This window comes from Nesoenas mayeri, assembly GCF_963082525.1.
Source record: "Nesoenas mayeri genome assembly, chromosome: 10".
NCBI classification, from domain to species: Eukaryota; Metazoa; Chordata; class Aves; order Columbiformes; family Columbidae; genus Nesoenas; species Nesoenas mayeri.
The window spans coordinates 4423986-4440444 of NC_137560.1; the positions used below are offsets into that span (position 1 = coordinate 4423986).

Genomic DNA, 16459 nt, shown 5'->3' on the forward strand with positions numbered 1-16459 from the left:
GCAGCAGCAGCAGCAGCAGCAGCAGCAGCAGCAGCAGCAGCAGCAGCAGCAGCAGCAGCGGCAGCAGCAGCAGCAGCAGCGGCAGCAGCAGCAGCAGCACAAAGACGTTTCGAGCGCACGGGACCATGTTCCCCACCCGCCACCTCCTCTTCCTCCTCCTCCTGCTGGCCCTGCACGCCGGGCCTGCCCAGGCTGCTCCGTGGCGAGCACGGGGAGCAGGTGAGCGGTACAGCCTTTCACGGCCAGCGGGCTCTTCTCCCGGGCAGTGTGGGTGATGGTTGTTCCCTCCAGTGCTTTGCGAGGCTTCCTCTGTGTGCCAGAGCTCTCCCGGGAGGGAAGCCCCCAGGGACCCTGTGTTGGTCCATCCTCCCTCAAGGGCTGTTTCTCGTGGCCTGTACAGAGTGTGTCAGAGCAGCCAGAGCCGGCCAAGAGGTCACCGGCCCCTTTGCAGCTTTGGCAATGTCCAACTCCAACTGGCTCCCATGCGGCTGCCCGACCCCCTTCTAGTGCCTGCAGTTCCCTAAGGCTGCGGTGGATCCCAGTGGGCAATGGAAACGTTTCTCCTCTGTGCTTCTTTCTAGATGAGGCTGGTGGCAACGATTATCCAGCTTCTTGGCTGGATGTAGTTTCGGAGCCCTTGAGGTATCCTGGAGGTAAGTTCCATGTGAAATGCAAGTTGCCCCTTGTGTGGCCCCCACTCAGACAGGGAGGAGAGCCGAGAGGGAACGAGTCAGGCTCAGCGATGTGTCCCGGGGCGCTTTCCCTTGCCAAGCTGCCTGTGCCGGCCCCTCGGAGCCTGAGCTGCCCCGGTGCCCAATGCCAGGTCAGCATCTGGCTGGGGTTGAGTCTGGAGCTGCTGTCAGCTCCAGGGAGTCTTTTCTGCCGGCAGCTCCGCACGGGCTTCGTTTGGTCCCAGCACGGTGCCGCTGCAGGCACGTGGTGACTCTTTGCCCCACGCTCCCGAGCGGAAGGGAGGGACGAGTGCCGCGGAGCAATCCCGTCTTTGCATTGCGCTCCCGGCCACTCCGAGCTCAAGAAGCATCTTGAACTGTGTCACGGGAGCTGTTGTGTCCTGCGCTTCTTTGCAGCCCAGCCTGTGGGCGAAGCTGATCCAGGATCCCGTCTGGGTTCCAGGACCGAGCCCCCAGGACATGCCGTGGGTACGTCATGGCTTTTTCCTCCCCTTGGGAGCTGCCAGCTCCAAGCCCCAAGGTCCGGCAGCCGGGCAGGTCTGCGGGTGTGAAGACAGAGACCTGCTCGTGTATGTGTCCCCTCCTTGCGCGGTCCCCTCACCGCTTCTGCCATTCAGTGCTGCCCATGCAGATCACAGCAGGTGATGGAAGCTTCTCTGGCTCTTTATTGACAGACGATCCCGCAGGAAGGACTTTTCCAGCTCCTCGGCAGCGTGCTGGGCTCCGGCCCGGCTGGCGTCCCAGGGGTGAGCAGTCTGTCTGTGCTGACCTCACAGCCTCTGCCTTGTTTTTCTGTAATGGATTAATCTCACATAGAACCCAATTTTGTTTCTAAGGTCTTCCAAGACCAAGAAATGAAGGTGAAGGAGGAAAAAAGGCCCCAGAGCCATCAAAATTCATGAGGCAACTCCTGGACGAACTGCACAGAGCACACGGTGGGTATATTTTACTCAGAACTAGCCATGAGGTTCGTCATCCGGAGGTTTAGGTACTGGTCTGGACAGGCTGTACAGTGGGAAGGGGTCGATCAGGGCCCCGCTGCAGCGATGCTGGTGTCACGCCTTGCAGCTGCCAGAGAGATGGTGCAGGGCTTGTGCGGCCAGTTGTGGTTCAAGCCGAGTGCCAGGGGCAGCTGCTGGGATGGGGCGAATGTGGCTGCTGCTGGTGCTTCCAGGAAGGGCAGGAGGGCCTTGCAGAGGAGTCTTCTCCAAAGGGCTATTTCCCCAGCTGGCCCGGCTGCAGCTTCTTCCCGTTCTCTTTGAAGGACGGCGCTCAGCACCACCCGACATTTTGCCCACAATGTGCAACGCAAACCAGAAGGTCACGTGCGATTTCCTGGTGTCCCAGCAGGCGCAGCCCCAAAAGCCCAGCCCTGGTTTCTAAACCTTAGCCATGCCTTTGAGAAGTCTTGCCCCCCGAAGGTACCATGTCCCTCATGGGGAACGGTTCCATCTGATCCAGCCCTCCCTCTTTCTTTCTCAAGAGACGAACCGCGGGGCTGTGCGGAAGGAGGCGTTTCCAGAAGGAAGCCGCAGCTCCCTGCCCGGCTCTGGTGAAGCAGCAGAGGCGATGCCAGCCGCTGGTATGCCAGGTAATCACTGTCACATGGTCAGCCAGTGTCACCCGTCAGGATGGGTGTGTGTCAGCAGGCTCTTCCCCCAGTGCCCGCTCTGGCACGTCACCTCACAGCCAAAACACAAAGTGCTTTGGGCTCGAGGCATCTGGGCCACGTTCTGCAGATGACGGGGAATGTGACTGTTGCACAAACGTACCTCCCGCTGTAGCTGCGGCCCAGAGCTTGCCCTGAGTGCCCAGAGGCTCAAGGCACAGGAGCAGCACCGAGCAGGATCCCTCCCAGGATCTGAGGTCCAGAGGGATGCCCTGACCGCCAGTTCGGGCAGTGGCTTAGAGGGAGCGTCCCGTCCCCCTGCATCCTGTGTGCCTGGGCCGTGCTGAGGCTTTACCTCTCGTCTCTGCTTTCTGACAGGGCTGCCAAGGCCCGGAGGTTACCAGCACAGCAATGTAAATAGGACGAACTCAGGTACTGAGCGTCTTGGTGGGGTCCCTGAACAGGAGACACGTCCCAAAACCCGGGAGCAGCTGCAAGCGGTGCCCACGCAGGAGAAGAGGCAGACGGGGAGAGCAAGGCTCATGTCCCCCTTGAGAGGGCCGGACTCAGTCCCCTGCGGCTGTGGGAGCTGGACCGGGGGGCAGAGCTGGGGCTGGCCCTTTTGTCCGTGTCCCTCAAAGGAGCGACTGGTCAAGCAGCTGCGCTCCCCCCGTGCTGTCCTGCTGGCCTTCTGCGTTTTGTTTGGTGGGGCAACCTGTCCCAAAGGGTGGGAGTCCTGTCCCAAAGGGTGGGATGGTGCCTCCAGGCAGCAGCACCGAGGGAGACCAGGAACTCACTGGCCATATCAAAGGTGCTGCAAGCTTAGCAGTGGTGCACAGGATGCACTAACATCTTGAATTTCTCCTCCAGATGTGGTCGGCAAGACAACTACAGGTGCTCCCAATCCCCAGGGGAGCACAAGTTTTTTCTGCCACGAAGTTATTGGAAAGCACTGTGTGATATTCACAGTAGCAGCCCTGATTTCCATGCCACTGGCAATAGTGTTCTTCTGTGTCGCCATCTGGCAGTGGAGGACGGCTAAAAAGTGAGTTATTGCTTTTCCCCCCACTGCTTCCTTAGGTGGCTGCTTGTAGCCACAAAGCCACAAGTTACTCAGGCTGCTGCAGAGTGGCCAGTTCCTGGCTGGCCAAAGAACTCTGCTGAGGATTCTGCTGCTGTCAGGTGCTTCAGTTGGCCTCTTAATGCCTGGGCCGCCTTCCCAGGAGCCCGCTCTGACTGGGGCCAGGCTTAGCTCAAACTGACCCTGCCTGGGCAAGAGCAGCCCCGGGACTGGCAGGCACAGGCAAAGCCAGGGCAGGACGAGGAGGAGCAGGGGACGAGATTGCCCAAGAAAGCCGCACTCTCACTGTCACCCGCTCCTGAGCAGTGAACCTGCGCGGAGGAATCCCCCTGCTCGGTGGTGCCATGAGGTGCAGGGCTCCACCTCGGCCAGGCCGGCCAGCAGCTCAGCCCGTGGTGCTGGGGAGCCTTGCCAGCCCTGGGCCGTGCTGCGGAGGAGAGGCCCTGTGTCCCGCCTGCAGCTGAGGCCTCAGCAGCCTCCTCTCTCCACAGGCTCCGCGGTGCAGAGGCAGCAGCCAGGCGGGAAAATGGCGGCTGCCCCTTGAAGGACCAGACGCTGCGGTTCCCCAGGCGGTCTGGAATATGGCAGCCGCCCCTCACTTCAGAAAAGAAGACCGGGCGCTGTGGCACTTCTGAGAGGTACACCCAAATCCAGCAGCTGCTGGCCCTGCTTCCAAAACTGGCACATGCTCCATCCCTACAGCTCCTGTCTCCCCCCAGCACATCACCGGCTGCCAAGCCGCAGTGGGAGCACAATTACATCATCAGGCAACTTATGAACTTCAAGTCATCTCGGCCGCAGTCCTCACCAGCCCCGCGTCCTTCCGGCCCATCACCGGCTCTGCAGGGACAGGACCAGGATGGTGCTCTGCAGCATCAGACTGGCGCCAACGGAGCACGTCCAGCCTCGGTGCCGCTCCAGCGTTGCTGGAACCCATTGTCTGATGACCTGAAGCTATTGAAGCCGTGGAAAAAGCCCAATGTCATCCAGCTCCCATAGTGCTGCTGAGAAGTGCCTCCACCATCCCCACAGTTTCCCAAATAAAGGGGACTGATCTGTTGCACATGTGTCTTGGTCGTACCAAAATCAACCCGCAGGCACAGCCCTGGATCCCTCGGGGTCGGCAGGAGCCGGGCACTGGGCTCCCCGCACCGGCAGTGGGGCCACCAGGGGCAGGGGGAGCCCATGGCCATGGCCTGAAACAGTCGGTGACACCAATGTGACCGACACGCGGTGCGGGAGCTGGTGACAGGAGCCCGGCCTGGGCAGTCGCACGGAACGGTGAGGGGCTGTGGGGTGAGCAGCGTTTGTTGCAGCGGGGTCATCTGGCCATGGACCTTGTCAAATGGCACACCCAGATAAAAGGGAGAAGCCATCCAGAGCACCTCTAAGGATATGAGCCAGACAAGCAAAAGTATTGGAGGCACAACCCTTTGTTGTGCCCTCAGTAATTAACAGGACCTTGATGGGCCCTAATTGACAGGTCACGGCCATTGCCCCTTCGGGTGCTGCAAAGTATCTGCACACCTGGGTGCTGAGCCCCCTCTCACTGTACAACAGTGCTGTAGGTCACAGTGTCACAGGGGAGCACTCAGGGAACTGTCCCCTGCTCGCCTTGCTCCCGCCTGCCATGCTGGGCTTCACCCACAGGCAGGGACCCGAGGCTTGACCAGCTATTGGTCTTGAAAGTCTCCAGGGATGGGGCATCTACCACCTCTCTGGGGAACCTGGGCCAGTGTTTCACCATCATCCTCACAAAAATGTTTTCCTCATGTCCAGTCTGAATCTCCCCTCCTTTAGTTTAAAACCAATGAGATAGTGTGGGCAGTTTGGCCATATTTACAATTGCATTTGCCAGTGAACCAAAAAAAATAACCACAAAAAAGAACCCAATTCTACAATATCCATTACTGGGAGTGCAGGAAGGCAATTTTTCAAATGCTGTCGTCTGACATTAGATCCATCTAGAATTATCTTCCTGAAGTTAATGATATGTGAAAGTCCTTGTTAATTATAATGACTTAAACCATCCTGAGCTGTTTTCTACACTCCGAGTGAATAACACCAGGAACTGGTGCGAGGTATTCGGAGCTAAATATGAGTCATTTACAGAAATGGATAGAAGCACTTGGAAAACAGACAGATTCTTAACTGATTAAATATCTCAAACTGAAGTTAATCCTGCTAACTGGCATTCCGGTCTGAGTCCAAGGGCTGTAATCAAAAGGTGCAGATATGACAACAGCATAGTTATTTGTCTTATTAGATAAAAATACCTCTATGATGTATATTGCAGATAGTAAGATTTTCATTGATTATTTTTTCAGTATTATTATTTTACAGCTATTTATGCAAGTTTTCACTGAACATAAGTACAGACAGAATTATAACCTCATTAAGGTTTAATGATTATTTTCTCTCTTAAAGTAAGATAAGTTTAGTTAATAACATAAAACTTTACTCTTATTCAAAGCACTTTAAAAGCCACGATCAATTTTCGGTTAAAAACACTTTAAAGCCTCCTTAAACAAAAAAATATAAAATAAGGCATTGGTAAGTTAATACTCAATATACTTAATGTATTTCTCTACTGCAACATCTTTTAGAAACATGTTGGTGACAACTATTTAAGAGATCTAAAGGAAAAAATTATCTGTTGACAACAATAGACCTCAAGATCTGTCATTCATTATTACTCTTAGTCTTATTTTAAAATTTCTAAAAGGAAAAGGAGTTTAATAAGTTCAGTCAATATTTATTTTCTACAAAGTAAAATCAATTAACATTAAAGTAAACACACTTAATACACAAATATTAACACAGTCCCTTAAACCTTTGTGTACCATGGCACTGAACTTATGGCAACTGTGTCACTTGGAAATAATGTTGCTAAATTAATAAATACATTTGAAAACAAGAGAAGAGTTCACCAAATAAAAGCGTAGTACCTGAAACCAAATGCTACAGTACGGTCACACAGGAACTGATCTTTAGAACCGTGTAGATAAACCAACTCTCACTACAACTCCATCTAAAATAGTAGAATGCTTTGTTAATAACTACTGTTACTTAACATTAGGTAAGTCACGCCAGACAGCACAAAATACAGTAGCTGGAAAATGCAAAGTAATTTGGTAGGCCCATCTAATTCTTCAGCACAGCTGTGCAGAAATCAAGCGGGACTCTCTGTTCCTTTGTCATGCCTTTTCCTTTTTTCTTCCAGTGTTTGTTTAAATACTTTTTTCAGGGTATTGTAAACATATGGTCCATTATCAGAATCAAAGCTTGTCTAATAAAAGGGAGAAATTGAAAATTAGTTGTTACATGGACATCATACAGTGAAATGTCAAGTAGACCGACATTTTTTTAAAGATCAGTTTTAAGATGTATCAAAGAATGTGTTTCGTGATGGAGCACTTAACGCTAACTATTTCAATTTTACACTGACCAAACATCAAAAAATAGGAGAAATGTCACGATTGTTTTAATAGATGACCCAGCTGTAGATTTACAGGAGATTCAGATGTAACATGACAAACATTCTGTGCAAATAATTTCACCTGCTGAACCTGAGAAGCAAACAGCTCTGAGCTGAGCAATAGTAAGCGTAACCAGTCACTGTTATTAAATTGTTCCAAAAGCAGAAGTTATTTATCCATATCCTATATTAAGAGCCCAAAACACAACTGAATTGCAACGTCATTTCAGAAAACTATTTAATCTGTCGGAAAAACTCCAACTAGTACAGAATCTGCCAAAGCCTTCGGTAAACTACTCCCAGTGATTAATGATTCTCAACAACTAAAAATTATCTTTTCCCTCATTTGAAGAAGTCCATGGCTTGGCAGTGATCCAGAAAGAGATAAATGAGACTAAAAGACCAAGGCTGTAGTGACAGAATTTAACTCTATTGAGAATATTTCCTATCTGACTATTATAACATGTAAACTCTGAAGCTGATAAGCACGAGCACGCTACGTGTGAAGCAATTACCGTAACTTCTGTCACAGGGGCCTGCTGTGTTGATTCACCCTTCATGATTTAAAACAAATAAATACGATGCCACGGACAAATGGTTACTCGCCTTAGTGAAAGCTCTAATAGCACGAGCAAGTAAGGCCTCCTCCACATCAGCTGGTAGCATCTGCAAGTTCACCACACAGTGTAAAATACAAAGGATGGTCTGACACTGCTCCTGGTGGGCAAGAGGAACAGCAGCTCGTTAGAAGAAATATTTGCAAGAAAAACATTTACCTTTGAGTTCTTCTTAATTGCTGTTTCAATATAAGACTGTGCCCCGTCCTGTATTGAAACCTTCGGGTGTAGGAGTTGGGGAGGGAATTTTCACAAGCCTAAAGAGCCTCTATATAACTATTTCAGTCGTGATGGGAGAAACTCTTCTCTTGTTGTGTACCACAAGCTGTTCCAGAAATTTCTAGGAGGTCGGGCACGCATCTGAAACTCTGATATCACAGTATCACAGTATCACAGTATGTTTGGGATTGGAAGGGACCTGGAAAGCTCACCCAGTGCAATCCCCCCATGGAGCAGGAACACCCAGATGAGGTTACACAGGAAGGTGTCCAGGCGGGTTGGAATGTCTGCACAGAAGGAGACTCCACAACCCCCTGGGCAGCCTGGGCCAGGCTCTGCCACCCTCACTAAGAAGTTTCTTCTCAAATTTAAGTGGAACCTCTTGTGTTCCAGCGATAAAATTAACATTTTAAATAAAACCCCCTATAATTATTATTCCTTTTCTATTTGTTTATAACAGGTGTCAAGCAATTATTTTTTTATTTAATACAAACACAGTTACAACTCTGACAGAGTTGAAGATGCTTCAGGAAGAAACATGATGTTTTTAGATGAACTTGGGCATTCTGAGTGTCCTGTCAGGAAGATGGGGACTGCACAGAAAGTTCTGACCACCTGATTAGAAGCTGTATTCTTGGATATCCAGAGGTTGTTAAAAGGGACTCTATTCATAAATATTTCAGAAACAAAGAATTCCTGAAAAATTAGGAAATGAATTTGTGTAATTAAGAGATCAAGGATAGAGAATTTTCTTTTTTCATTTACCTCACATCTAGTCCTTTGGGGAAAGCACAATTAAATAGTTTGGATCAGAAGTACCTGTTTTTCCCCAGAATTAAAGAACCATAGAATCACAGAATGGTTTGGGTTGGAAGGAACCTTAAAGCCCATCTAGTTCCAACCCACTGCCATGGGCAGGGACACCTTCCACTACACCTGGTCTTGAATCCTTCCAGGGATGGGACATCCACAGCTGCTCTGGGCAACCTGTTCTAGGGCCTCACTGCCCTCACAGTGAAGAATTTCTTCCTTACATCTTATCTAAATTTCCCCTCTTTCCATTTGAAGCATTTATCCCTTGTTCTGTCACTCCGTGCCCATGTCCCTCTCCAGTTTTCTTGTGGGTCCCCTTTAGGCACTGGAGGCTGCTCCAAGCTCTCCCTGAGCCTTCCCTTCTCCAGGCTGAACAACTCCGACTCCCTCGGCCTGTCTCCATAGCAGAGGTGCTCTAGGCCTCAGATCATCTTCATGGCCTCCTCTGGACCCTGTCCAACAGGTCCGTGCTCTTCTTATGCTGGGGGCTCCAGAGCTGGATGCAGCTGGACACCGTCGGCTTTCTGTGCTGCAGGTGCACACGGCCAGGTCACATTAAGCTTCTTGTCAACCAACACCCCCAAGTCCTTCTCCTCAGGGCTGCTCTCAATCCATTCTCTGCCAAGCCTGTATTTGTACTTGGAATTGCCCCGACCCAGGTGCAGGACCTTGCACTTGGCCTTGTTGAACCTCATGAGGTTCACACGGGCCCTCCTCTCCAGCCTGGCAAGGTCCCTCTGGATGGGTCCCTTCCCTCCAGCACGTTGACCACACCACTCAGCTTGGTGTCATCAGCAAACTTGCTGAAGGCTCGCTGGATCCCACTGTCCTTGTCATAGAATCATATCGGTTGGAAGAGACCCTCAGGATCATTGGGTCCAACCATAACCCAACTCCAGCACTAACCCATGTCCCTGAGAACCTCGTCTAAATGCCTTTTAAACCCCTCCAGGGCTGGTGACTCCAGCACTGCCCTGGGCAGCCTGTTCCAATGCCCCACAGCCCTTTGGGGAAGAAATTGTTCCCCAGATCCAACCTCAACCTCCCCTGGGCAACTTGAGGCTGTTTCCTCTTGTCCTATCAGTTGCTGCTTGAGACAAGAGACCAACACCCTCTGCTCCAAGCTCCTTTCAGGCAGTTCAGAGATCAGAAGGTCTCCCCTCAGCTCCTGTTCTCCAGCTGAACTCCCCAGGTCCCTCAACTGCTCCCATCACACTTGTGCTCCAGGCCCCTCAGCAGCTTCATCACCTCCTCTGCACTCTTTCTAGTACCTCAATGTTACCAATAATGATGTTAAACAGTGCCCATCCCAGTATCAACCCCTGAGGAACACCACTCGTCACTGGTCTCCACTGGGACATCGAGCCATTGACCTCAACTCTTTGAGTGCGACCATCCAGCCAATTCTTTACCCATTGAGTGGCCCATCCATCAAATCCATGTCTCTCCAATTTAGAGATAAAGATGTTGAATGCTTTGCAGAGGGATTTCAGAATACAGAAGGCCTGACTTATGTAAAGGAATCTGGCCTGGCTTCTGAATCTTCAAAGTGGCAAATTCTTCCTATTCCTTGCCTCAGCTCTTCCAAAGCTGATGGATTTGCACAGCAAGTGATGTTTGCACAGCAAATCTGACAAGCCTTAAGCACAGCTGCCAGATGTGACAGTAACGAAAGTCATACATCAACTCACAGAGAAAATGCTTCTCATCTTTGCCTCTGGGTCTCAAACTGCAGAATTTGCAGGGAAATATGCTGAATTTGAGCTTCTACTGAATACCGTGCAAAGACGGTATCTGGTATTTTTCTGATAATATTCATCATTATAATATTGATTACAACTCACACTTTAATATCAAAACAATCTTCATTTTGATCTTTAAAGAGATGAAAGTTGCCTTCTAAAAGTGCGATTCTCTTGCCTAAAGGCCATAAATAAATAGTTTGACACAAATTAACAAAATATACTCGGCAGTTAAAGAATAAACTGACATATATAGTATCTACCTTTCTCAGTAAGTAAAGTGCATCCTGTGATTCCGTGCAGTTTTTTGCCAGCATGTCAACATCATCTGTGGATATAATAGGTTCTTTCAGCTGCTCTATCCAGGACCACATCAAGTTACAGAGGATAAAAGGATCTCTCTCGGTACAGATTTTATCCCAAGCTCCATCTCGAGAGTTCAGTTCTTTCTTAAAAAAACCAAAACAAAACTGAAAATGCATCATCTATTTACTTTTGCTAACATTCCCTTTGATTACAGCAGTACTTGGCTGCTTATGTTCCAACAGAAAAAGACTTCAGAGTTACAAGAGATTATTTCTAGTTTTTGTCCAAAGTGTTAATACTAATCAGCAGTAATACAAGCAATTACATTAAACAGAAGGATAACAGTGAAGCTCAGAACCTCTCGATTATCTACTAGAATACATCAAGCAGCTTTAGATTCCAACTTCAAAGCAAACATTGCTGGGAGGATTTGGTTTTGAGGACAAGCAGTTAAGTTTCTAGTAAAATGAATGAATACAACCAGAAAAAAAAGTCCTAACTTCCTGCTAGAGACCAAAATTTGTAGGTGCATTTTGCTTGCATTTGAAAGAACTGGCCCATAACTGACAAATAAAATAATATCCTGAAATAGAGTATAAACTCATGTCCCAATGTGCCATTTAAAGCGCACGGCGGCGTTTTTGCCATTTTAGGAATTAATCTAGGTGAAATACGCAAAGCCCGTAACATTGAATAGAGTTCAAAATTACCTGCCACATTTCTACCTTCTGCTTCACTTCATCCTCTTCCAGAAATTCATTTATGTCTGCAAGTGCTTTTGCTGCCAAAACTCTTCGGGCTTCCAAACTTAATTCTGATTGCAGAACAATGTGTGGAATTGCCTCTGACACATCTTTGCTACCTTGGCTTTCATATCCAATGGAAAAGTTCACTTTAGAAGAAGAAGAAGAATCGGAGTCCTCAGAGACATAGACTCTTCTGCTATACATGTTAGCCTTGCGGTCTTTTCTATGACCAGTCTCATTGGTAAAATTATGCCTTGGCGTTCCAGGTTCCCTGGTATTGTGGAGAGACGCTAGACCTGAAGAAAACGTTCTACTGCGTTGTACTTCTTTGATGGAGTTCCTTCTGTTATAAAGTGAGGATCCATCTTTTTGTCCATCCAAACTAAATTTACCTTGACTCCAGAACATACACGTATTACGCACTAACGCTTCTTTGTTTAAATCCAGCTGCGGCTTTTGTTCGCTAGTGGCAGAACATTCCTCACCACTATTCTGCTTAAGTTTGTTGCACAGCAATATCTGAGCAGGTACTGTCCATGCGGTTTCTCCTTGTTCTAAGAGAAACTCAGTTCTCCTTAAATCTGTCTCACTGTAGCTTAGACGCCTTCTCAGATGGGTAAGAGGCTGAAGACATTCAGCGTTCCTTTTTTTCCAGAGAGGATCGCATTCATGTCCCAGGGAGAAAAGAGAATCCTGCGTCTCAAAAGTGGAGGAGTGGGTGTGGGAGGACTCCGAGGTGTCACTGTCCTGCCTCGCCAGTTCTCTGTCGAGCTGCGTGGACACCAACTGAGAAACGGTCTTTTCGATTTCAGCTGAGAGATCTGGGACATCCAACAATTCCGCCTCGATCACTTGTCTGTTTTCAGCCAGGTCCAGCAACAGTTTGCAAACGAGGTGAACGAGTTTTGGCACGTGTTTGAGATGCCTGCTCTCGTAGCCGTGGAGCAGGTGTCTCTGACGGGTCAGGTACTGGGACAGCGTCACCGTGTGCGCCTTGGGCTCGCAGCACGCAAATACGTTCCTCAGAGGAACCAAAAACTGGGTGAACTCCCTGATGCACAACAACTGCCCTCTAGTCTGAATAGAATTAGGCCTTTTTGCTCTGACAAAAAGAATTGCTTGATCAGCACTCATTCTTGTTGCAAAAACTAAGTAGCAAGCTATTAGAACACCTGGAAAATATTAAAACAAGCATTAGTCAAAGAACTATCTGCCTAAAACAAATAGGCGGTGGAGCTATGGGATAAAAATATAGGGAAAGATCCAGGCCTTATAGGGGTATCACATGATGCTGTTAGGTAGGTACAGTTGCATTTGTTGGACCACAAAATGGTCCAACCTGTTCTCTCTACACTCCATGGAGAGCTGGTTCCTGACCGCAGCATCTCGAGGAGTTCCACCATTTGTGACCGCAGGAGCGATGGTGGCTGCTCCAGCAAGGACACAGGCACACGGGGACAGAAGTAAATGAAACTGCAGCCGCTCCACCAAATCCACCTGATCTGACAATGACTGGCAGGTTTGTAAATAAGCGATAAATACTGGAAAATGAAAGTGTACCGGGTTTGTTTTTCCCAGCTGTTCCACTTGAATATAACAGGGAATTATTATAAAGATTCAAAAATTCTCTAACCTTACAGGTTACTGTTTTTAATACACTAAAACCGATCCCCTCCTGCCATTCAAATAATTTTCACAAATCCATTTAGCATTTTTAACCATTTTATAGATGTACATCTTGCAATGGTATAGAACCTAAACAAATGATCGATAGTTTATAACCAGAGATTGTTTTGCATTTGCAGAAAACCATTCTGCTGATCTCGCAGTCGAGCGCGTACCTGTCCGACCAAGTCCCGCATGGCAATGGACAGCGACCCTCCCTTCCTGCAGCGCGAAAGCCATGACTTTCACCATATCAAGTATGGTAGTGAGAGACGCCACCCCGTAGTCCTTCCATCCAAAGTTATAAAAATAAACTGAAATAAAAGGGGAGAGAGTTCTTTTCTGCCACACTGAATGTGAAATTTTCAGTCCTATATGCAGAAGAGAGATGACTAATAATAAATGATAGTACTAAAGTTGCTTAATGGATCTTGGAATCTGACTACATATTGTTTGCAAGGGACTATTTTTCCCATTTCAGAGTACGCTTGCTACTGAACTTTGATAAATACATGAAGGTAGCAAAGATTTGTCAAACTAAAGTTCAGCTAGAATGTAAAAGGTGTAACGAAACTGAGTGATTCATACAAAAATTACTGAGCTATATATAGGTAGAGGATAATTTCTTTTTCCTTTTAGAAATAAAAGCACTTCTTCAGTCAAAAGCTGTTTCTTACAGAGAGGCGCTTTTTCTCATCTCGCCATAATATAAAAATGCTGTCAATACATGAGCCCTCAAATGAAATAACCTTTTACAGTCTAGATAAGAAAACATGAATTGCACCAGAATTTGAAGCATCCTTCGCGTTTTATATATTTCTTATATAACTGCTTTTAACACACGAGAATTCAAGTGAAAATGTCTTTAAGTGCCAAAATCAATAATTAAGGAGGAACAGCAGGAGTGAACTTACTTCCAGCCTCCATGAAAGCTTCGGGAAGGTACGTGAAGCCGCTTTCTTGTTCCAGCGGATTCCCACAGCTCGCGTGCTCCCCAGGACGCTGAAGGTTAATTATGGTTTTTATGTCACATCTTAGGGAAGGAATAGATGAGTCAAAGTATTATATTCAGCCAAGATCTAATTATCCCATATTTTCTGAAACGCATTTATTCTTAGTGGAGAATAAATCTTTACCTGTACATTATTAAAACGAAAGGATCTTTATCAACAATCCAAATCAATGCTGAAAAAGAAAATGGATCAAGAATTACCTTAGTAATACCTACAACATATAATGATTAAATTGGTTACCTTTCAAACTGTTCAATAATGTTGTATTTTTCAATTAATTCTGTTGAGGGTCGAGCCATAGCCAGTATGTTATCTGTTATCCTGAGAAAGTAGAAAAGCAGATAATAATGCTGTTGTTAATAACTTCACAGATATGAACCTAGCAAAATAAGACCATGTTATTTTCAAGAAAGACAGAAATATCTTGCTGATTAACTAGAAATGATTTTTCAACAAATTGTACTATCATATATCGCTACTAATAAATCCGGTTAAGCTGATGCAGATATGTCATATCAAAAGACCATTACTGGAAGGGTTCAAAGGCCAGGTCAATGAACATATTAAAAACATTCACTTGAATAGAAATCTGGACTCAGATCCCTGTTTGGCCCTGTAATGCTTCTGAATAGCATTTGCCACTACAAGAAAATCAGTAAAGATGCATTTCATGTGAATATTACTGTATATGAATATGCTTTTGGTTGCATACCTTACACTATTTCACCTTCACTAAGTTATTTTACTTTTAAATTCTATTATGAACACATTTTAATTGACACCTATTTTAACCTTAGCAAGAACTGTCTAGAACCCACAAAAAGTTCTTTTGTAATTCACGAGTGATAGATATTTATCCTTTTGGATGTGAACCAGACTTAAAAACCAAATAACAAGCAAACAGAATTCTCTCCTAAAATTTAGTGAGCTGTGTACAATGGCTATTATGGTTTGCTGCTAAGCTGTAACTCTGAATCAAACGATTATATTTTATACTTGACTCAGCGGTAGGCGATTCAAAAAGAAAAGCTCGTTATTTTACTTTGACTTCTCTCTTGAGATAAATACAACCGACGCAGCTACATTTAGTGAGAGCACATGCTGCTGCTTACCAGGAGGAGTAGAGCCCTTTGATGGCTTGCTCCTGGTCGCTCCAGCGCGCCGGGTTCTCGTACTTGCACGCCCGCCCGCCGCAGGCCATGGAGCACTGCATGTGGCCGGGGATGACGTGGCGCAGCCGCTCCCCCACCTTCGTGTATTTTGCCGTCGGACGCCTCGAACTTCCTAGAAAACAGGCAAGAAAACACAGATTCAGTAAGAAATTCATCTCCACCTTAAAAGTATCAGTTTGACCTTAAATCCATGAAGCTGCAAACGGCACAAATATATGGAATATATACGGAAGGCTCGTTTTTCAATACAGACTTGAAGAAAGGATTCTAAGGGAGAAAAAATGCATTGCTGCAGAGGTTGTTTTTTCTCACTGTAACTTGGGGATTTCTGATGAAGCGAGAGGTGTGTGATAACAACAACAACAAAGTTACGATCCTCTTCCACCTGAAATCAAACATATATTAGCCATTTACTTGGTGTATGTGTGAATGTGTGCTTCTATTTTATCTGTCCTTTATAACTGAGCTGTTGGAGTGAAAAGCGTGTATTTATCCCCAAATAAGGAATCAGAGAGCAAAATATAAAATACAGGAAAAAAAAATAAACCCAGTATTTTATGCATATATACAAAATATAGTTAACAGAACAAAAGTATATTGATTAAACATCAATAGAATATCCAGAACTGCCAACAGCTTTAAGGAAAAGTACTTTACTTTTTTTATCAGGAAAAGTTGCATCCAGCTCCTCGGGGCTCAGCGACGATACCGCCACCATAACGCGGTGAGTCGACGACGAGAGCACCTCCACAGCCGAGCTCCGGCGCCTCTGCAGGATGCGGAGAAGCGGATCGGAGGAAGAATGTCTCCGACCCTGGAAAAAGTTGCTAAAAATGCTCACTGCCGAGCGCCGGCGGGGAGAGCCCTGCATGGCGAGTGGCCCTGCCAGCGGCCGGGACGGGCGCCGCGGACGCGCTGCCGGCACGGCCAAGTTGCTCAGCGCGGAGTTGCGGCGAGCGCATCCTCCCGCGCAGCCCGCAGCGATGCTGTCGCCATAGAAACGCGCGGGGAAGGCGCCGCCACCAGCCGTCTCCCCTGTGTGGGACAAACTGTGCCCGCTGCTGGATGCGAATAGTTGCGTTTCAAGTAGATAATTTCGAAAATGGAGAGGGGACGGCCCGAGCGGTTTCCATAAACAATGTGAGTATTTAGGCGGCCGTCAATAAGGTGCATTCAGAACTCGCGCAGACGCAAAACACGAGAGTCAAAAGAACAATCAAAATGTAGCTGGAGGCTCTGCTTCCTGAGAAATCTCTAAGTCAGAACATTATACTCCCCCACCTCTCGGTTTAACATTCCACAACCA

At 47.3% G+C, this 16459-nt stretch overlaps 1 protein-coding gene across 1 annotated transcript; it reads right to left on the reverse strand.

Annotated features, from left to right (window-relative positions):
* Positions 1–6554: 6554 nt before the first annotated feature.
* Positions 6555–16024, reverse strand: PTPDC1 (protein tyrosine phosphatase domain containing 1; the record flags this gene model as incomplete). The annotated part of the gene is made up of 9 exons (XM_080350568.1): positions 6555–6671; positions 7467–7577; positions 10515–10700; positions 11268–12475; positions 13145–13282; positions 13883–14001; positions 14222–14302; positions 15094–15265; positions 15811–16024. 9 exons carry the CDS (start codon positions 16022–16024, stop codon positions 6555–6557), a joined length of 2346 nt encoding a protein of 781 aa, XP_080206694.1.
* Positions 16025–16459: the final 435 nt, after the last annotated feature.